Raw genomic sequence first — 22,886 nt, 5'->3', positions numbered from 1 at the left:
CTCGGACTACAGAAGGACACTGGGCACCAAGTCCTCCTGGTGGGAGGTGCTGGTCACTGTACCAAGCATTCACGTGCTTCCTGGGGAATCAGTGAATATGTGGTTTAATTTGCCAATTGGTGGAAGAGGCATAATATTTACTATAGATACAGCAGATCAGGAGATGACTGAGATATTACAGCCAGATAGTTTAACAATTGTAAAAGCAGGTTGCTTAACTGCAGTCTTTTTTGTGCACTGCAGTTAGTATGTCATAGTATGTTAGAAAACTTGATATATTTTGGGTCTGTTGAGTTCTGTTCGACAAAATCCAAGTTGTCTGTGTTGCTTCTTTCATAGCAGTTTCATAGCAGTCTGTGCTTTCATTCAGACAGCACAGTTCCTTGCTTATGTATTATTTAACAAAAAACAAAGAAACAAAAAGAAAGACATGAGAAAGAAATGAGTGGGGGGTGGGATGTTTAATACAAATAGGTGAAAATAGGTTAGGTATTCAATACACCTTCAGGGCCTGGGAAATGTGGATTTAAGGTCTGCTGTATTTAAAATTACATGTTGTATTTGTGTAGTTACTGGCGGAAAGGCTGGCCTTGGCATTGTTTTTTATGTCTTTATTATGCATTGGAGGCTGGCTTTCCCTGTAAGTAGCTAGTGACTCCTGTAGTTAGTGGCTTGTGCTGTTTTTGGAAGTGATGCTGTTTATAAGAATCGATATTGCTTTTCCCTACTTCCTACCTTACGTTACCAGAAGGAAACTAACATTGTAGCATCCTAAATCTCAAGAGGTTGTGGGGTGCCCTTTCTCCTTTTGTTAGCCTAATTTGTCCATTCCTCCACTCAATGTAAACACTGATTTAAAGGTCCAGGAATTGAATTGTGGCAGTAGCAGTATTTCTATAGCACAGTTTCAAGTGATTTGCAGCTCATTTCACATAATCCCATCTTCTCTTTTCCAGCTGTGATAAAATGCAGAAATAAGGAATGAGAGGGAATTTGGCCTTCTCACCTCAGAAACATTTCCAGCTGTGATAAAATGCAGAAATAAGGAGGGAATTTGGCCTTCTCACCTCAGAAACGGGAGTCTTTTCTACTGAGAACAAAAGTCCCATTAATTTATCGAGATTACAGTAGCTCTTTGCAGGTGGAGATAGAACAGAGCGCAATCATGAGAAAAGCATAAGAAAAATTTCTTGCAGATGAAACACTGAGAATAATACCAGTAAAATTCAACTTTATTTAGCTGTATTTAAAAAAAAAAAAAAAAAGACTTGATTGATGTGTTTCTGGTTGTTTTCTTTTTACGTAATTTTAACCATGCTGACTGAACATGAAACAAATAGAAGTAGTACTTTACAGGGGAGTTCTATGCCCTGGGATAGTAAAATGTGATTGTATTTGCATTGTGTGTGTTTCCTATCCTAATAGTGGGCTTTGGCACTTACCTAATAACTTGCTTCTTGCCAAAAATAAAATAAACAACCAGAAAAATATTAACAGGGAAGAGAGCAGTAATCAGGTTTTAGACTTGGAAAACATCTAGTAATCTGTGTTACCCTGCATTGAAAATGTGTGACTGTAAATATTACTGTAGTTGGAGTAAGCAGTTATCCCATACACTCAGATTTGATGGGCTTGATGAAATTTGACTTGCCTGTAAGCAGAGACAGTTGGATCACCCTCAAATCTGTCTTCATTTGTAATTGGTAACAAAGTTTTCAGATGCACAGAATAGCTGACAGATCACAGAGGGGAAGATCTGCTTTAAAAGTGCTGGGAGGAAAGCCTGGCTAAACTGTTTGCTTTATTTTTCAGGTGTCAAAGCAAGCCAAGGAGTTTCTGGAATATGTTTATGAGGAGCCATTGATTGATATCCAGCAGGAAAATCCTATGTTGTACAAGCATGCTGAACCTCTGGCAACTGTTGTCCGCCTGAGACAGCAGCTAAAATCTCTCCGAGCCTATTTGTTCAGCTGCAGAGCAGCAGTGGCTGAAGATCTGCGTAGAAGGTAAGAACCACAGACAGCATAAAGCGCAAGGGTATAGGTTAAATGTCATGTTGCTTTTCTCATTTTTTAATTTTTTTTTCTCACAGTCTAGTTCTGAATATCTTACCCATTTAGAAAGATGTTGTGCTTGGTTTTGACTTCCCTGGGCAGCTCGATAATCTGCTGCCAAAGATTATGTTTTTATAGGTTCTAAATATCTGAAGTTGTTCTTGACAGCTGTTAGTCCAGGGGTCACACATAGTGGTGAGCATCTTTTACTCCTCCTCAGGCTTCCTGGCTGTGTATGAGTACTTCTAGTCAGATGTGATGCTTCTTGCCTCATGCTTCTTGCCATGACATCACAGTGTGTTAGCCACTCTGAGAACCTTTGAAACACCTCACAGTATGGCAAAACATGAGAGAGGCCAGAATCAACCACCTGTCCAGCGCTTCTGCCCTCTTCTGTGATATGATCTCACACAAAGCTAGAGACCAGATGTAGTCCCCTGGCTCATGACCCAGCATATGGTGTATGTGACATCAGACAGTTGTGCTCTTGCTCAGCCACTGTCTTCTCCCACTGTGATGTGGCTGTGCTGAGAATTCCATTTATTGGAAAACACATTGGTCACAGCATGTCAGAGGGCGGTTCATGCTTAGTGTTTTGTGGTGAACACAGTAGTTTTATAAAAAGTTTAATTTTGTTTTAGAAGTGCCTTATCTTAGTCCATTCAGCTGCTGCTGCATTTTTCTAACAAACTGAAAATGAACAGTCTTCTTAAAACCATTAAGCCACAGTTGTGACCTTAAAAAAGCCAAGTTACTTTTGTTATGAATCTCTGAAAGAGATGGGGAGATACTTCTGCCCATGCCATAATGTGGGGTGAGTATCTCCAGACACATGCAGCTGATTTGATGGTAAATGCATCTGTAAGCATTTTTATGCTTAGTTTGTACGTGAGACAGGACTGCAAATAGGAAAGCCACTGCTTTAAAATTATGTTCTGCCAAAGGGCAAGAAAGCAGATTACATCAGTGGCTGTATTTCAAGCCTGGTGTTGGTAGGGATGGGGCACCTGAATTTTCTGTGAGTGAAAGGAGGCTCCACTAGTGTCTCTGCTGGCTCCACAGGTAAGAAGTGAGGCAATCTGCTGTTCAGTACATAACCTATGTCATTGCTTTCCTGAATTACCTAGAACAACTAAGAGAGGGATATAGCAGCAGGTTTCTGGAGAGGACCACTGAGTTCTTGAGTCAGACCTACTTTTTGTTGGTATGTGTTTGTGTCTTGCTGCTCAATTCCTGTTATTTGATAGGACAGTTTATGGCTTTTTAAAAAACAGGAATTTTTTTCATTTATTTGAGAGGATTATATTCTCTTGCAGAGCTGTTTTGCTGTTCAGCTCTAATAACTTTCCTCTGACATCCTCTTCAACTGCAATAAAACTAAAGGGAGAAACAGACTCATGAAGGCTGCTGTTCAGAAAAGTAGCAGAAAAGAAATTAGGCTTTCTGATTAATGCTGAAGAAAAGAATGCTGTGATTAAAGTAGGAGGACGTGAAACTGAGTGGACACAGGTAAGAGAGTGAAAGAGGAGAGATCAAAGAAGGCCTAAGTGGAGAAATTGATGAATTAGAGACAAAGGATGAGGGAAAGCCAGGAGGAGGAAATTCAAAGAGGGAAGGGCTCTCAAGAAATTAAGGGTTAATGAAGTAACCAGGACAGAGGAAGCCCAAAAACCTACCTCTAGAAATGAGAGATGACAAGGGCTGAGGAAATGGACAGAAGAGGCAATGGACAAAAATTAGCACAGAATGGACTTTTCTTGGGACTGGGAGAAGAGAGAAAAAACTCCCTGTATCAAAATGAAATGCCTAGAATGGCAGAAGTGGAAACTGGGAAATTCTCCAAATGGTCCCTTTTCTTATCTACAAGTTCCTTCATGGTCTCTAAATAAAGTTCTCTGTGGTAGAGAGCGGCTCAGCCCAAGAAGGATTTACTTTTGTACTAGGGAAGCATCTCCAATTTGGTAAAACTTGTTAATAGTGCTGTAAAAGCCACTAAGGAAGGTACAAAACACACCTTAGAGTCCATCTCCTTTTTGACCTGTGAAGTCTCTGTGGGGGTAAGTCTGTTGCTTCATCTGGTCTCTCAGATCTCCTCCAGAAGGTATGCAGAAATGGAAAAGAGGAAGAGTTCTTTTCCCCAGGAGGAGTTACTCCTTGCTCAAAACTGGTTCCAGTGGCTTTGCTTTCTGCATGTAGTATCACAGTGTGCAGATATTCACTATCATGTGATGGCTTTATGAAGCACAGCTGAAAGGTAAACAAAGAAAATATGTGATTTAAATTTCCCTTTGACTCATCGTTTGGGCAAGTTGCAGGAAAAGGAGGAGTTTAAACAGTACAGTGAGACAGCATTCCTACATTTAGTACTGTTTCCTAGTTAGAAGTGAAAGGCTGGGGGAGAGAGAATCCAGTTATCTGTCCTGCTCTAAAAACATTCTTTTTCTGCTTGGTCTTCACCTTAGTATGTGAATGACTATTAATCACAAGAAAGTGAACACAGCATCTTGAAGACCTGTCAGACCCATATAAACAGACTGAAACAAGCTGTTACTATTGCTGTCTAGGGAGAACTTAAAACAGACTGATTAATTGTATTGGCACCTTGCTGCTATTGGGACACTGATAGAGCCTGCCTTATTAGGGAAAAGCAGATCACTCTGAGGTTTCTTTTATTAATACTATTTGCATTATCATCTTCTTTAAATTTATACCTTGCTCTTGAACCCAGATTGCAAAATGAAGATGGCAGTGAAGTTGGAAACTTCTTGATGTCCACAGGAAAGAAAAAACTGTTTACAGTGCTTACAAGCCACTTTTTCTGAAGAATCCCAGATGGCTATAAACTGGTTGGCTTAAATGTGGAATTGTAATTTATAATGCTTGGTGTGCATAGACACGTACTTTGGGAACTTTGAAACTTGGCATCTAGCAGAGAGCCTAGGGCTGAACCACGTTGTGAACTTTGAAGAAGTAAGTAACTAAGTAGAAAGAATAGAAGAAAAAAAAAGGAAGAAAGGAAAAGAAGCAGAGGAAATCCTAAAAGTAGCTAGAAAGCTCACAATAAAAGTAGCCTTCAACAGTTACAATTAATTGTTCTCACCTATTGCTCCATCGGATTGTAAGCACTCTTTATATTTGCAAGGAACTCGGACTTTGACTGGGAGGAAAATTAAGGCCCTCCGCTGGTGCGAGTCCACAGCGTTCCTCTGAGATTAGCCACCTGAGACTGAGCCTGTTGCTGAGCTCCCTGTTTTACAAGGGAAGCTATTATGCCTAGTTTTCTGTGGCTGTCACCTCAGTATTGCAACACACATAATTTGCCTCAAATGTCTACTCAACAGGTTCTTGCTGGTTTTTGTTGCTTTGCTTGTGTTGATGCTGTTCAGGCAGATACATACACGACCAAAACCTAGAGCGAACATAGATTTAGAGCAAGTGGAGCTGTACACATCCCACCACCACCTGCAGATTGTGATGAATGATGAATGAATAACAGGAAAACAGGATGGAGTAAGTAAAACTGATAGCTAGGAAAGAGCAAGAATCTCTGTGTCCATTAAATCGGGTTATTCTGTAAAGCCATGTTGAATGATGGAGGTTTTATTCTGGTTTTGCTTTCTTTTATCTCTACACATGAGACACAGTATGTCTTTTCTTCTGTTCTTGTCATGGTTGAAGGCTGTTCAGATCAAGGAACTGTCAGAATGATTTTCTGGGAAGTCTTCAGGCTCCTCCATGTCTGCTGTAGGGTAGGCTAACCCAGGTCAACCTTGGAGCTTTCTCTGAGCTCTCTGCTCTCTCAGATACACACCTAAACTTGCAGTTCAGGTGTTGCTAGCCCAGATATTCTAGACAGATGGCAGTGGCACAAGGTAAATGTCCTGCAGCACATTCCACTATACATTAGTGCTTGTTGCAGTGCCCTTGTTCTGTAAGTAAATATTCTGAATAGTGGTGAGAAACTATATGTAAAAATTTCCCTCTTGTTATTAATCTGTCTGATACCATTTGTCTATCAGCTCCACAACAGCAATATATCAGTTTTACCCTAGCAAAATTCTAGTGCTGGATACATTACTTAGCATCTTACAAGACGACCAGATTAGAGCTTGGAGTTGCAGCAGGAGGTAAAAGGTATGCCCCCAGTGCCACAGGCTTGTGGTCCTGACTGAGCCTGCCAGTCTGCCAGCACGAAACAAAACAAGCCCAAAGTCAGTTATGCTGAACAATAGAGTCTTTTCACTTCCTACAGTGAGGCCTTAGACATATCTCTTCTGACACAGGAGTAGATTACTTTCAAAATATTTGTGTGGCAATTGGGGAACTTGTCTAAACGCATCACAGGAATCCTGATTGATCTCATGCAATCACTATACCACTGAATACCTTCACATATGTGAAGCTGGGGCTATGTCATCTTTCAGACCAAGGACAACAGAAGGTCATTAAGTCATGTCCAGACTGTCAAAGGAGTCTGTTTTCTCCGTTTTCTTTGGAATGGGTAGGCCATTTAAAAAGCAGAAAATCCTAAAGCAGGAGAACAAAGACACAACTTGTGAAAACAGTAGACTGCAAAAAGAAAGTTGGAGCAGGAAAGAGGTAGAATAATGTGGTTCATAGCATTCAGGGCTCTGACTTAATGGCAAGACGAATAGAAGAAGAAAATTTGTTGCATGGGTGATTGGAAAGAGGATGAGAGAGAAACTCACTGAAAAATGATACCTGGCTATTCTGAGAGGATCCAATGTTAAGACCAAACAACACCACAAAGGGAGGAAAGGTGAGAGACTAAATGCAGAGCAGTGTGCACAAGCCATTTACTGTTTTATGTAGATCTTACGTGCGTGTAGTCATTGCAGTAGCTGAAATAAAGCATGCCTGTTGATGGAGATCTTACAAACAGACCACTTCTTTGCTTCAACTCCTGTGTCTTTTTTAAGAAGTAACAGTGTATACCAAGTCCATGCAAGCTAACATCCTAACAAGCATTTGACTAAAGCTGTAGGGGAAGAAGTTAAGGTGAACTTGAAGCTTTCATTTCAACTAGAGGTAACAAACAGATCTGGAGGAACAACAATATATATGCCAGAGCAGCCAGAGAGTATTGCTGTACTGACTTCAAGCCAAGGGAAGATTGAAAGTGTGAGCTGGTGCTCTACCATGGTATGGAGTTAGCTGAGGAGCATGCCAGGGTATGTATGATCAATTTTCCGGAGGACCGGTGGGCCTTTCAGTTCACACAAGTGTTTTCCAGTCTAGGGGCACCTGCTTTTCCTTGTCAAAAAGATCAGTAATATTAGACGTATTTCAAAATGATAGTTTCCATTCACCTTTTGAAACTAGATTGCTTAAAAAAAACAATGATTTTGAAAGAAGTTCCTGTCAGATGTGGACACCACGTTAAATATGACTGGTATCATGTTTATCTTTGTGTTTTTAGATTGGAACTTCCAGCAGTAAACTGCAAGGGTTCAGAAATACCTGACCAAAAGAGAGAGCATTTTCTTTATTCTTAATTTCAAGTTAGTTGGAGGATCTAAGCTATTTTCATTTCAAAAAGAAACTGTGCCTTTAATTTTCTGCTTCTTGCTTTTAGTAACCACAGTACTTGATTCCTGAGTTTGATGTGTAGTAATTCTTGTCTTTCACAATGTTGCCATAGCCACGGAGGAGAGAGAGTTAGTGAACTTCATTTTAGTTGAAAGTTTATATACTGGCTCAAGATTGCTGATGAATGATAAGGTAATTATTTTAACATAGGGATGCTCTTAGGGAGTTTTGTAACAACAAAACAATACCTTACCTGGACACGCTAATAAATCTAGCACTTAGTGTGGGCTAAAGATATTTAGGAATGGCTGCTCTCAGAACATGAACCAGAAGGTTCATACCTCATGGATAGTAAGTAAATGGTTCACAAAGGCCTTTTTAGCCAAACCCATAGAAATTGGAAAAAATAATGTGATATAATACCACAAGGATTAAAGAAATAAGTAGTGTTTTGGTTTAAATTAATTCATTTATTATTATCTTTTGACTTTCTAATCACCTGGTTTCTCAGCAACCTACTTCTCTGAGTAGGTCTGGAAAGTTTTTTGTCTGGAAAGTCAGGCCTCTCCTCTTCCAACTTACTTCCAGGAGATGCAATTTCCAAGGAGATACAAAATCAAAAGCCTGAATAAAAGTGTAAGAGTTAGCAGCACTGAAAAAATATCCTGCCTTTGCCCCTCACTTCTAATGCTTTTCTCTGCCTTAAATGAACAGGTTCCATGTTAAATGACTTGCAAGAGAAAATCTAGCAAGATGTTATTTTCCATACTTCATATATTTGGAATAACTGGCATCTCACTGATACCCTCTGGACATTTTAAGTTGAATAGTAACTGAAAAATTGGAGCTCCGCTCCTAGCAATGAGATCAGAGCACCTGCAGCTCCTCCTGATGCTACACACACAACCACAGTGGTTGGTGGTGCCTGCTGTGGGGCCTTCAGAGCTCCTCGTGCTCCTCATCTAGGAGGGCAAAAAAGTATGGTAACAGCAGTAGTCAGCATGTGCTTGCCTGTCAGCTGCTTTAGTGTGCAGCATGGTGCAGCAGCTCAAAAACTTACTGGTGGTGGCGTAAGTTGCAGTGCCAGGGTATGAACTGTGCTGGTTGAGGAAGTGGACTTGGTACCTGCAGCCCTGTGCCAGCTGTGGGTGTAGCAGCTTCCTGCAGAGGGGTGGAGAGGAACTGAATAGGGCTGCCTGCTAGACGGGTGCATCTGCGTGAGTCAGAGCTCAGTCATACCATTCTCAACCTAGACAAACAAGACACTCCTGGCTGGCATATGAAATTGTGGTGCCAGCTTCCCTTCCCCCTCTCATCTGAGGTTTCAACAGGCTTTTTGGTACAAAAGAGACTTGGTTGTGCCCACCTGTCAGCTAACTTTTTTTTTTTTTTTTAATTGCACTGTAAAAGGAAGAGCTTGCTCTGCTTATCATGTTTGTGCTTTGGTCATAGTGTCAGACTTGGGCAGATTAATTGGTGGTAGCTTTAGCAGAGCTGTCAGGGTATTTAACCCGTTGGAGAAAAATTACCTAAGCCAATGATAAACAGGCTTTAAATGCAGAGCAATTACTTAGTGCTAACAAAGCACCATGACTACACACTTTGTCCAAATGCAAAGAGCAAAGTCTTATCAGAGGTTCTGTTTGCAGGAGGACACTAAAAGATAACCTTTGTTTGTGCAAATACTTACTTGATAAGATCATCCGAAAGGGAACAGATTACATTTCTGGTTCTATCTTGCCTGAGGTTTATGCTGTGGATTACAAAGTATGAAAGAAAAAAGAATAATAATCACAAACTAAAAATGTGCTATTCTCTCTTTTAGTTGGACCAGAAATCTCTCATGGTGTGTTTCTTTCCTGCTTTCATTTATTTGTTTTATTTCTAACACAAAACAATAAAGCAATTTAGAGCCCTTTAACCAATAGGACTTTGGATTTCATTGTTTGCAGGAACTGGCAAAGCCAGAGGGCTGGTTAACATTGAACTTGGTTTGTTCATTGCAGTCTTAACCCTGACTGGTAGCCAGGGTTTACAGTGCAGCAATCCTATGACTCACGACTGTTCTGTTTTTGCATCGCTGGTGAAACTCGTCCGGGAGTTTCCAAACTGTAAAAACCTAGGAGGTGCTTTTAGTGGGACATGCACTCAACACCATTTGCCTCTCAAGGATCACAGGTCACATTCTGAAGCAGCAGAGATTTGAGTTTTTATTGTTATGAGTCTTTAACATCTTGTGTTTGACCTGTGGCTAGCTCATTCTAGGGTTTTTTCTGTTTTAAGATTTGACTGAAAGGACATTGTTTATTGAATGCTTTTAATTGACAAACTTAAATAATCCAGCTTGTTATAGTACATCAATCAAAAGATTTACAAAACAGATATCTTTTATTTTGCTTTCAAATAATTTATCAGACATTTTCCATTTGGTGTTTGTAAAGGACCTTATATCAAGGGAAAAATAAAATACAAGCACATGTTTTGGTCTTTTCTGGATCAAGGTCTTTTTATTAACTCAATGCTCATGCAGAAAGTAAATATGTATTTTCTAGTGAAATGTTTTAAAGTATAGTAATCTTAGGCTGTTCTGTGGCCTGTGTCAGATTTTTAGGCATGAATAGGATTTTACGTTGATTTCGAAGCCATTTAACACTTTGGATGCTAATGCAATGGCATGGTGTTTGCATGAGTCCCATCTCCCCTTCTGTATGCTATTGGTTTTTGGCTTCATCTGCCCAGTTTCAGTTGACGGAGGGATGGAGATGGCAAAGACTGCGTCCCTACTAGTGATATGAGAGGAAATGTCTCAGTCAAGAAGCAAGAATCTTTGAATTAGTACTGTGTGTCCCCTACTGAAAAATACTTTATATGAGCTATCACCCTGTTAGGCTCAGAGAACCTGTGCAGATGAGCAAACCCTTGCTCACTGGACTTCTTGGTCTGCGTGGCTTTCCTTCCCCAGCTTATTTGCTTGCTTTTTACCATGAGGTTTTTTGAAAACGTGTTTGAGTTTGATATTCTGGTGCCTCTTAACGCTCCTTCAACATCTTCATCAGCGACCTGGATGAGGGTATAGAATGTACCCTCAGCAAGTTTGCTGATGACACTAAGCTGGGAGGAGTGGCTGACACACCAGAAGGCTGTGCTGCCATTCAGAGAGACTTAGATAGGCTGGAGAGTTGGGCGGGGAGAAACATGATGAAATTCAACAAGGGGAAGTGCAGAGTTTTACATTTGGGGAAGAACAACACCATGTCCCAGTACAGGTTGGGGGCTGAACTACTGGAGAGTAGTGTAGGTGAAAGAGACCTGGGGGTCCTGGTAGACAGGAGGATGACCATGAGCCAGCAATGTGCCCTTGTGGCCAAGAAGGCCAATGGCATCCTGGGGTGCATTAGAAAGGGTGTGGTTAGTAGGTCAAGAGAGGTTCTCCTCCCCCTCTATTCTGCATTGGTGAGGCCACATCTGGAGTATTGTGTCCAGTTCTGGGCCCCTCAGTTCAAAAAGGACAGGGAACTGCTCGAAAGAGTCCAGCGCAGAGCTACAAAGATGATTAAGGGAGTGGAACATCTCCCTTATGAGGAAAGGCTGAGGGAGCTGGGTCTCTTTAGCTTGGAGAAAAGGAGACTGAGGGGTGACCTCATCAATGTTTACAAATATGTAAGGGGTGAGTGTCAGGGGGACGGAGTTAGGCTTTTCTCGGTGATGACCAGTGATAGGACAAGGGGTAATGGGTGTAAATTGGAGCATAGGAGGTTCAAGGTGAATATCCGAAAAAATTTTTTTACTGTGAGAGTGACAGAGCACTGGAACAGACTGCCCAGGGAGGTTGTGGAGTCTCCCTCACTGGAGACATTCAAAACCCACCTGGATGAGTTCCTGTGTGATGTACTCAGGTGACCCTGCTCTGGCAGGGGGGTTGGACTAGATGATCTCTCGAGGTCCCTTCCAGCCCCTAAGATTCTATGATTCTATGATTCTATGATTCCTGTTCTCCACGCACTAGACACTGACAAAACTAGGAATAAACAGACGCGTTTTTGGGAGATGGCTTTGTGTGTGATGTTCAGATAGCTGTTCAGTTTTGTTTTTTCTTTCCAAATGGGAGTAGCAGAAGTTTGCTGGAGGAGACCTTAATTGCAGGCAGGCAACACAGTAAGATGTGTTTTTGAAACAACCGCTCAGCTCACCACAGGTGTGGTGAGGGCGCACAATTTCTATTTTAGATGATATGGGACTGAGCTGCCTGCTTTTAGGTGATTTCATTGACTTCATACTCATGGAGCTGTGTGCTCACCACCTTTGGTGATGTGGACAAGTGTCAAGGGAATGTTTCGCACCTCCACATGTGTTTGGAGTCATACAGGAACTGGCCTGGTTGCTTTGTAAGACATTTTGTAAGTGCTGTTGCACATACGAGCTCTGGCTGCTCAGCTGTTCTTCTGTGGCCCACCATAACTAAATTGTGATTTATTTTTTTGAGTCAATAGAAGGACTGCAAATCTGAAGCTTGACCAGCCTTTATTACTGAGGGATTTTTAATGCCTCAATTTTCATAAGCACCCCTTTCACTTGAGTGCCTGGTTTGTGTGTGTATGTGTTTTGCATAAGACTGGGAGGACAGTGCCTGTCTTTTCCCAGAAATAGCTTTGGAAGGGGGGAGGAGTGTTGGATGCTGGCTTTGCAGAACTGCTGGCACAAAGTAACATATGTCAGAGAGGTGAAGTACAGGGAGAGGATGACTGTCACCACGGCCTCTGGTGGCTGAGACCCCTCTGCCAAAGTTAGTCCCTTAGTCATGGGTTTGCTTCTCATCTGCCACTTTTTATTAGGAGTTAGAACTTGCAGGAAAGAAAATGCAGTCCTTGAAGGCAGGGGAACATGATGTTAGTAATTGGTATTAGTCCTTGACAGTTTCTGCCTTACGGGCTGTTCAGACTCTTTCCTGAAAAAGGAAATCTTTCATTAACTAATGATTTTGCTTAGCAGTGCTGTAAGGATATCAGCAAATAATATAGTTCCTGGCAAAGCTACCGCACTGTTGAGAGCCTGCCTGTGTGATTAGGGGAGAATGATGGGGAAATTTTAATGAAATAAATTCTGTCAGAGCTGAAAAATAATAATGGTTTCAAAATGCAGTCAGATTTTACTCCTTTGCAAGCAATTTGAATCAATCATCTATTTGCAAATGCGGAATCCCAATGTCATGTGTTGTCTATTATCAGGATTTTGACTGTTTTCTTGTGGTCTTTCACGTTGTGCCAAATGTATTATGAAGTTGTGATGCAGCAGAGCAACTGAACCATGTTCATCTAGAGATGGAGCAATGGGAGCATAGGTGCAATGATGTAGCCTAGAGAACTGAAATGGGAAAAAGCAGTGTCCCAATGAGACTGCAGCTGAGAATTAGGCGGGTAGAGCAGACTTGCTTGGAGAGTCAGAAGGAGCAAGAGCACCATTCTGCTCCAGAAGAGTACTGCAAGATTGACAGTGCTCAGTTGTCCATGCTTTGCTTGCAGGACTCTTCCCCTCCCACTCCAATAAAGCTTAGATTTTTTTTCAAAAGTATAGTAAGAAGATAAGACTTTGTACTACTCACCATAATGGCAGCAAAAAGTCCGACTCTCTCCAAGACAGCTTTGAAAGCATCAGTTTAAGATACTTGTTTAGGACAACTAATGGAGTAGAATGAACCAGGATCCTTCCAGTGTTTCTTAGATTCCATGTTCTGTCAAAGACTGTAGTTGGTACTGTCATCCCTGCTGATCTGTGTTTTAGCAAATTATGTTGTTGCAGCTTCTAAAAGTTCATCTTGGAGTTCCTGTGTGCTTTCTCATAAGTCTCATGAAATGGTAATGTAAGTTCATATTTGCCTTCTAGTATCTTTGATTTTTTTTAATGTGTCCAGTGGCGTTTCTGTTCACTGCTGTTCGATTCTACTGTTACAAACCAGTCTTTGCCAGGGCTTTGTTTATGCATTTAATAATATCAATAATATAATTTCTGTATGGCCTTAAAACTACATGATTGCAATGTAGAAACCAAGTTCAGTTTCTTCTCTAAGCAACATGTAATTTAAAACAGTTGAACCTCTTGACGTAGCTGGTTGCTTTTTTGCAAGGGTGATGTGGTTCTCCACTCACAATTCCTTAGCATGGTGTTATATTTGTTCTGTGTAGATGGGAAATAGAGCTGGTTGGCTGATTGTTTCTCTGTGTGTGTACACAAAGATAGACATGCTTAGCTGACAGCTGGAGAATGACACTGGCACAGCATTCATTCTTAGTGTGGAATTTTTGTGCCCATGAGGAATGCTGTCAAAGTAGCTGGTCCTTACATGGTGTCAAAATTCCAGTTTCTGACAAGCTCACTCTAGCATAGCTGTTCCACAGTCTTTTGGTGGGGAGAGGAAATCATTTGAGTTTCCCAGTCAAAAAGGGGTGACACATCCATTTTCCTCTTTTTCAGGATCTTTCCCAGAGAGTATCTTCTCCAGCAAATCCATCTTTATTCTCTCGCAGACCTTCAGCAGGTAAGTTCCTTCAACTAATTCTACCTGTTACACAACAAGCCTGTTCTTATCTTCAGTGTTAATAGTACATTCTCCTTTCTAGCCAATCGTTGCATAAATAGATTTACTTCTAAGCCATCTCTGTGGTTTATAGTTTAACATAAAAATGGGTAAACAGGGGCATTGGTTAGGGATGAGAAAAAGAAAGCTTAGAGTGTTAGTGATGAAAAGGGTCTGGGAAGCATCTGCGAAAGAAAACTTTAGTCTGCAAAGAGAACTTTCCTGTGATAAATTTTTCATCTGATCAGTGAAGGCTCCTCTATGGCTCAGCCTATGGATGACAAGCAGTATTTATTTCTTTGCTTGAAAGAATAGTTATTCAGGAATTTATGAGTTTGTACAGTCCCTGGTGCAACGTGCTTTATTTACAAAGTCTGCTAGGCATTACCACAAGAGGGGAAAAAAGCCCACAAAAACCTCAGGAAGCCTGCTATGTAAGGTTAGGCCATGGTATTGTTACTGTGACAGATGTGACCACAGAAGAGATAATGTGCCAGCAAAATGTCTTTGCATTGATATTGATTGAACTGAGCAAGTACCTTGCAGTACATCTCTCTGAATAGCAGAATTTTATTGCATACCAGATTAAACAAGAATTTGACAAAAAAGCTGAAAAGAGAGGATAGGGAGTCTTAAGGTGAATGTGCTGCAGTGCTCAGATGCAATGAGGTAGGACTCATTAGCTGGACTGGGCACATCTATGTTCACACACTAATGCCATTGCCAGTGATAGGTAAAACTCATGATTTTAAGCTTCTCCCACTGATGTTTCCCTTTTCTAGTGGTCCCTTTTCCACAGGATAATGGGGGTAGTGTAGTCAGTTCTGGATGTTCAGTTGACACATACAAGTTAAGGTAGTTCTGATGTCCCTCAGAGCCTGACACTACAGAACTGCAGGAAACATGGCTTTTTGTTGGCTGGTGAAGCCACAGGGTAGAAATTATTCCATATATAAAATAAAAAGGCCAGTCATCTGAGGTCTGTAATTGTTTCCACATCTTTCAGCATGTTCTGCTATCTCATCTTTAATAGTCAATCCATGAAAAAGCAAGCTACTTAGTGCCAGAGCTGCAGTCTCCCTGGTGGGCCTGTCTATTAGCCCCCAGTGCTTTGTAAGCTGCTTAATCAGTTCCTAACATGGGTAGTAGATGTTTTAGAAGCAATCAGCAGCTTATCAAGCACCCTGTGGGAGGGAAGGAGCATAGAAGTCACAATTCATCCATTGATTTAGCATTTCCCTTTAGCATGTGTCTTTGTGTTTGCAAGACACCTTCTGTTCCCCTGAGGGCCCCAGCCCCAAACTTATCATATTTAGAGGCAATATAATTTGTTTACCATTTCTGTGGGGGTGGGTTAAATTGCATTTACCTTTTAATCCAGCTATACCTTTGTTGTGAGCCTGGAGAGTGTTTTCTGCATTTCAGAGGCTCCAAGCTTGGAATTTGATTGACTGTTTTGTCGAAGTGGAACTAGAGTGGAAAGGGGAGGAGAGCCTCATTGAGAAAATTATTCCAACAGCTGGAGAAACACTAATACCCTTGTGGCCCCTGCCTCCTCTCTGGTTTGCCCCTTGCCACTGCTTTCTCCCAATCAGTCATCATTTTCTACTGACCTGCAGTTTGGGTGTTTTTTAATCCTGTTTTTCTCCTCCTTTTGATTCCTCTGCTGCCTGTTCCCTCATATCCATGGACTGCTTTTGCACTGTGTCCTGCTGTCATGTAGATTGTGCATGTTTGGAGAATTAACTAAAAGGTTTATTAAAGATTAATGGAAAGATAAGGCATGGTGAGTGAATTAGAAAAGCAAAGAGCGGTAATCTGCAGATATAAGCAACACTTACCCTGGTTAGTCCTGGCTCAATTCTGATTTCTTTCCTGGCCAAGTTCTCTTCAAAGATCCTAGAAGACATGGGTTGTTTCCTGCCAAGCAGCTGAGTTTCAAAAATGTGGTATGAGAGTCTGTTTTTAGGTGTAAAAAAAGTTGAATTGCCTACTACTCTAAAATGAAATCCAATTTAAATCTCTTTCCAAGCTTAACAGAACTCTATGCCTAGACCTTATGGATTTGGCAGAGTTAGCTGGTAGTTATCTTGAGCTGTCTGAGCTGGTGATGGTCTGAAGATGGTTGTCACTTGGAAAAAAATTGGTATGAGGGGAAAGTCCTTAATTTTGGAAACTCAGAAAATCCTGGTGAGGTAGTGGTTTTGCTAGTACTTTACTTATTAGCAAATATTCATAGTTGAGGTGTGAGAAGGCTTGAGCTTTAACCAGAAAGACAGCAAGCAATGGTCTTTATTTGGATGTGCATGTTTATTTAAAATAGACACAAATACAGACATGTACCCGAGCAAGGTTTTGCTGCAGACCCGAACCCCAAGGTCTACATTAAAGCTGCAGCAAGTCTGTCTATGGGCATTCTCATGGAGTACATATTCTTAGAATCTTCTTGTCATTGTTGTCACTGGAGGTGTTGGCAGAAGAGATAACTAATTAGGTGCATTCAGAGTTAAGAAGCAGAAACACGAGTGTGACAGCTTGCTTATTCTGCCCCATCATCTACATGTGCTTTCCTTTCCAACTCTTCCTGGCATCATCTGCCAGGAGTAGTTCTGCCCTGCGTCACCCTTAACACCACTGTACCTCTGTTAGCCAGTTTATCCAGGGCTATCCCAACCAACTAAGGCTTTGAAGAGGGCGACCTACAGTTGTTAGGAAGCAAGTATTCACTCCTGAAGTGCAGACATAGTACACTGGAAAAATTCATTACTCTTATTTACGTGCAGTATGGTCCCTGAAGTTGCAGCCAGAGTCACTTCACCCTAAACCTACTGGAGCTGTGAACTGTATTCTTTGCTGGCTTTACTGATGAATGGTTTACACAGGAACGCAGAGGGAAAAAAAAATTGAGGTGACAAAATATGGGATTTTAAAATTACAAGTTGAATTACATTGAATCACTGTGTAGATACTGTTATTCAAAATATAACTGGCTTTCATTTGGTTTGTCTCCCTTTACTTTGAAAGCAAAGTGAGCTAAATTGTATTAAGGCCATTTTAATTCTGAATATGTACATCCATAACAGGCTTTTAATATAGTATAATTTATCCATTTTAACATTGTAGCTAAACTAATGCTTTAAAATTGAATTAAAACATCCATTTACTTCAAATCAACTTTTCTGACTATCTACCTGTAGATGAACCTACAAACAATGTAATGAAAAGTAGAGCCCTATTCTCACAATAATATAGCATAGGTCATGCAGTGAATATCAGATACTTAAAAACCCTTAATGGAAATTATTCTTTGCATTACATGTAGTGAGTATGAGGAACTTAATGCCACAGTAATATTACTGAGGCCAGAAGTTTATCATCTTTGAGAGGATTAAGTATCCATAGTGAGAATGTCCACAGTTACACTATGTAAGATAAAGAGATTATAAGGTTTCAGAACAGACAAGTTATTTACTGAGGGGATTAGGAAGATGTCTTCCCTATTGACAGATGGATCAATGATTTCATCTTCCTCTGACATATGTAGTCCTGATTACAGCGTCTGATAGGGCTTTGGACTAGGTGAGCAGCTCATCTAACAGAAGCATTCCCAATATGAAAATCTTAATGTTTTTGTTCAATATTTTGCACATATGAGATTCCTTAAAAAAAATGTGGGGATAAAAATTAACTTGATGGAAACACAAATTTCACCTAATATGAGCCTAATGTATTGTTAGATTTGGATTAGGAAGCCTTAGAAGATCAAATAAATGGTTAGGTCTTGTTCACTTTTCCAGGCTTTTAACCCATGTTGTACTTTGATCACATCTCATTTCTCAATGGCAAATTTGGGTCCTCCCTGCATTTTCCTAGACTGAGGTAGAGGAGGAGGCTGGAATTGCTCTTTATAGCATTTTTTGCGTGAGTAAAACTTTAGGTTGATGTAGGTGAGTTTGTTCCTGAGTCCCAAAGATTGCAAATACTACAAGTGGATGTGGACTTTTTTTTTGCTTTTTACTTGCTGTTTTTTCAGAAGTAAAACTTCTTTTCTGATCACTCAGTCTGTATGCAATTACATAGAAATGTGTAGTTTAGACTTTAAACACATACCCTGATGACTTCCAGGACCATCAATGGTGATGTCCTTGCCCAGCTTATTGTTCCTGTTTATTCGTGCATTAAAAAGATGTGTTGTGGCAACCCACATGCCTGTGCTGGTGACAGCCAGCAGTGTACGTGTGGTTTTATGGATTGACAAAACTGGATTTTGGCTAACATACCTTGGCCTTGCTCTGTTTTGGAAGTGTTACTGGGACAGGTGCATGACAAATACCCCCACCCCCTGCTCTTAATGGATATGGCCATACCTGTAAAAACAGTACAAACTTCATTGTATCAGTGGGAAAGTCTTTTGCTATCCTTTGTTTCGTTCGCTGATTCAATATAAGCTGTATCAGCTTAAACTTTTATTTACTGAAGAGGTTCACCCATGCAGCTGTATTAGCAGTTTAGGAAAGTCCTGTTTTTGTTTGAGGGGCAGGAGATGGGAAATAAGAAGGAGAATTAGGATTTTGGTAAGTCTGGCAATGCTGAGATATCTGAAGATTTGTCTGTCCCGGTTCTTTGCAAGTTCTCTGTGAGCAGCAGGGGCAGCAAAATGCGAGGCACATGAGTCATAGCTGCTGCAGTTCAGAGTTCAGCATCCTAGTGAAAACATTGAGTTATGTCTTCAGCCTTCCAAGCAAGGATTGACACAACATGTGAGACAGAGGTGCAAGTTCTGCAGTTCTAAATACTAGCAGTATTTAGCAAATACTGCTAAATACCAGTATTTAGCTGACCACAGGATGGAAGGTGTTGCTCAGAGTAGAGCTGGTGTAAAACAGAGGTGGATTTTAACTTGACGTGTCAGTTACAGCTCCTGTTCTTAAGTATTTGGTAGGAGGCGGACAGAAACAGATGGTCACGTGGGGAGGTGAGAGGATGCACGCATTATTAATTTGTACAGTCATCCAGTTCTCATCCTAAGGCACATGAGATCTGGTCTCTTTTCCCAATTGTGCTGCAGGTTTTCTCTGACACACAGGACAAGTAATTCTTGATGGAATTGAGGTAAAACTTTACTATGTGTATGTTTAAAATAGACATCCTAAGCAGAATTAAGTTTAAAAGATGGAAACTAACACCTTGGAGAGGTAGTCCATCTGACCTATTTTAAATAGGTTGTACAATTTAAATATGCTAAGATTTTGAGGCTCTTAGATTATTCTGTACTTGAACTATGTAAACATGCATCTTGGACCATAACAAGATAATGCTAGTAGCCGTATTTATGTCCTTCCTTTACAAACTCTGCCTGTATGTCTGTGGTAACTGTATTAGCAGAAGAATATTAAAATAGTCCTAGGATGGCAAACCCACACAGTATAGATTTCCATAAATATTTAAAGGTCTGATAGCAAAAGAGCAGTTATACAACTTGTATACTCTCCTGTGGCTATGGTTCCTTTATCACTCATTTCTGCCACTCCCTGGGGTTTCTAGCACTGAGCTGCAGAATAGGAAACTCCAGGATAGTTTATATTCCAGGTGTGTGTACAATTCCTCAAAGTGCTCACAGCTCTGCTTACAATTGGTGGTAATGGCAAAGATCTTACTGGTGTTACCTTTTTGCCACAGCTCTCCTAGGAAAGGGAGTTGCTGTGACTCAGAATGGTTCATGGTCAGGCAGAGAGCACGGCAGAACCAACCAGGAGTATTTTGGCAAGTGACACCTGAGTTAGGCCTGTTAAAGTTTGGATGCAAAATGTGGAGATACACCGAGTCTGTTAATAGATATTTTTATAGCAGAACTGTTTTTTGCAGTGGTTGAAACCAGAGTTTTCAACAGAGCTTATTAAGTACATGTGATGGTTTTTCATCTGAATATATAATCTAGGCTGCTTGGGGTAAGTGTGGCTTTTTACAGTGAAAGTTTGTTTAAAACAATGCAGCAGTATTGCTAGTGGCTCACAGGACCTTCTGAGATCTTCAGAGATTTTTATTTTTTTTTCAGCCCCTAGAAGAGGCACTAGCAGTATAAGCTACCCCTTTTCTAGTGCTTTGTGCTGACCAGGTTTCTTCTGGTTTTTTGCTGTGCAGAATGAAAGGCCCAGTACTGGAGATCAGGGTTAACAGTGTGAACAGATTGGGCTCTAATCTCATTGCTGTACTTCACATAAAATGTCTGTTCAGGAGAGGCAGTTGGACGTATCTCAAGGAATAACATCCCAAGAAACCACATATTCATTGAGGAAACAAAATACTGTCAGGGCTACCTGCTTGGACAAGAGAAGAATTTTTTAAATTATTTTTTTTTAAATATACTTTGTACTCAGATTAGCTGTTTTCTTGGTATGTTGCTTTGTTGTTCTAAAATTCTTCAGATAACTCCTCCTTAAAATGCCCTGATCCAGTCCTATGCAAGGCAGGAAAGTTCCTAATTTTGGGATATCACTCATGAAATAACATCCTACTTGGTGGGCATGTGGAGTCAGTTACTATCTCTGCATGCAGTTGCCTGCTTAATCTTTAAAAAAAAGAAAGAGGTGAGGGGAAGCACATGTATACTCTCTACCTGAATGTGTATTTTGCTTGTGTCTGAATTTAGAGTCACATACGTTTTTAAGCTAAGAAAAATGCTTTCTCTTCTCTACCAGCCAAATTCCTGGTACTCTTTCAACCTTGTTTGATTAAAACAGCCTTTAACCTTTGCTTGAATACCTGTTTCTTAAAACAATCTATAATTCATCCCTGCAACAAGTTTAGGAGAACTTGGGGTGTGACAAAATTTACATGTAGCCTGGAAACATTGGGAGAAGGAGAAAGAAGGAAAGATGATTGAAACATGGTGAGTATGAAGGCAGAAGTTGTGGGGCTGGAGTTTTGTTGCAAGGCTGGCTGGGGAGCTGGCAAAAGTTGTTCATACTGAGACAGTTCCTTCTCTTTCTCACTTGTGTCAGCTTGCACCCAGAGACTTGCTGAAATTTCAGGCTTTTCTTCCTTTCGTTGAAGGGAACAGGGAAGGGCTTGGAGGGACCTTGTCATCCTCTGCCTCCTGCTATAAATTCACTTGGACTGTCACCCAGTTTCTCCCCCCCAGCCAGTGTAAAAGTCCGACTTTGCCTTGCCCCCTGCCTGTATGTGCTTGTCACAGATTAGCAGTGTTTGCTCTTGACCTTGTTCTGTTTTTCCTCCTCTTCCCAGTACCTGTTATAGTGAGTGGATATTTTGTGGAATATCACTTTAATACTAAATTTAATACTAAATATAAAATTAAACTAAAACATGTTGACTGGTTTGGTTTGGAAGGACCATGAACAGTAAATGGCTCTGCCATCAGTGTGGACTGTCTGGTACAAGGAAGTCAAAGGGAGCTTTTGATTTCTGTTCATTCAATTCTCACTCATTTCTGTTGTAGTTTGATTTATTTGGTGATTGTTTTTGTGGGTTTTCTTGTTCTTTGCAGTGTTTATCACCAAGTTTCCTTTCGGGATATTCTCTGCACTGTGTAAGTGATGAGAAAGCACAGTACAATGTGCGGCTGTGCAATGGAGATTTGTCTGTCTCAAGGCCAGTAGTGGCAAAATGGTGTAACGTGTGTCAGAGCCAGTACCTTGTGCTGGTGACAACAGAGGATGAATGGAGTCCCTGGCCTCATCCACGCCTCTCCACCCTGCTGCTACCTGTGCCATAGGCTGAATAGGCCTTTGGGCCAGCCAGGGACCTGCAAAGGCTGTAAGGGGAAGAGGATAGAGAGGATGGGGTGGTATCACCCTTACTGTTTGGAGGTGGCATTGTGGTACATAGCATGTCTGTAGCAACAAAAGATGGGGCTCTCCTGGAATTACTACTGTGTTCTTTTAATATTTGTTTTACAGCAATGCATAGTGATCAGTTCTAGTGTGCGCGTACACAAATACTAGGAAGTCATTTTTCCCTGAAGTCACTTGCAATTTAAATAAACAAGGCAGACAATCTGAAAGAGATGACTGGGAGTCAAAATGGAACAAGGAAAGCTGACCAGACCGGTATATTGCACAAAAGATGGGGCAGAGCTAAGATCTGATATCTGCCTCCCTGGGGCTTTTTACCTCATCATTGTCCTTCCTCCTTCCATTTCCCTTTCCTCTGAACTAAAGATTAATTGCACTTTGAAATAGTAACAAGAATTCATGGAGTTAGGAATCTGGCAAACAGAAGGGAGAAAAAAACCTCAAGGAAATAAGCAGTCCATGAGCATTGTCTGTTCCCTAGATATAAATGACTAGGAACTTTCCAGCCAGGGAATGTTTTCCCTTTCTATTCTCTGCAGCTTGTATTATCCTTAGCTAAGCATATTGTAGCATGCTTGTCTCCACGTCCATGTTTTCATGACAGAAATCCTGACCTTGCTGAAATCTGTTGAAGGGTAGAGATTCCATTTAACGTTTGTGCTTTAATGTCCAATCTGCACACTTAAGCAGAAAATACCTGCTTGTTCTCCAGTTAGCAAGTAGTAAAGGAGGTAACCATTGTAGCTTTCCTGCAACCCAGTCTGCTTTTGTTCTTCCTGGCTTGTAACAGAGATCACCTGTGACAGAATGCATCAGGAAAGGGTTTCTGAAACAGATTGCTTTATGTGAGGATAGGAGGTAGTGTGAAACAGTGATAGTTAACTGCAGCAAAAGAGA

General features: G+C 40.9%; 1 protein-coding gene across 1 annotated transcript in view; it reads left to right on the top strand.

Moving 5' to 3' along the window:
- The window catches only part of PLEKHM3 (pleckstrin homology domain containing, family M, member 3), a 71,210-nt gene that overhangs the window by 28,595 nt on the left and 19,729 nt on the right, over positions 1–22,886 (top strand). Inside the window, exons 4-5 of the mRNA XM_010007327.1 lie at positions 1,813–2,006; positions 14,073–14,136. Coding sequence (XP_010005629.1) covers positions 1,813–2,006; positions 14,073–14,136 — 258 coding nt within the window. The remainder of the gene's footprint in view (positions 1–1,812; positions 2,007–14,072; positions 14,137–22,886) is intronic.

Source organism: Chaetura pelagica, unplaced genomic scaffold, assembly GCF_000747805.2.
Source record: "Chaetura pelagica isolate M959 unplaced genomic scaffold, ChaPel_1.0 scaffold21, whole genome shotgun sequence".
Classification (NCBI taxonomy): Eukaryota; Metazoa; Chordata; class Aves; order Apodiformes; family Apodidae; genus Chaetura; species Chaetura pelagica.
The sequence above is the reverse complement of the archived record's forward strand: the minus strand, read 5'-3'. Positions and strand labels throughout refer to the sequence as shown.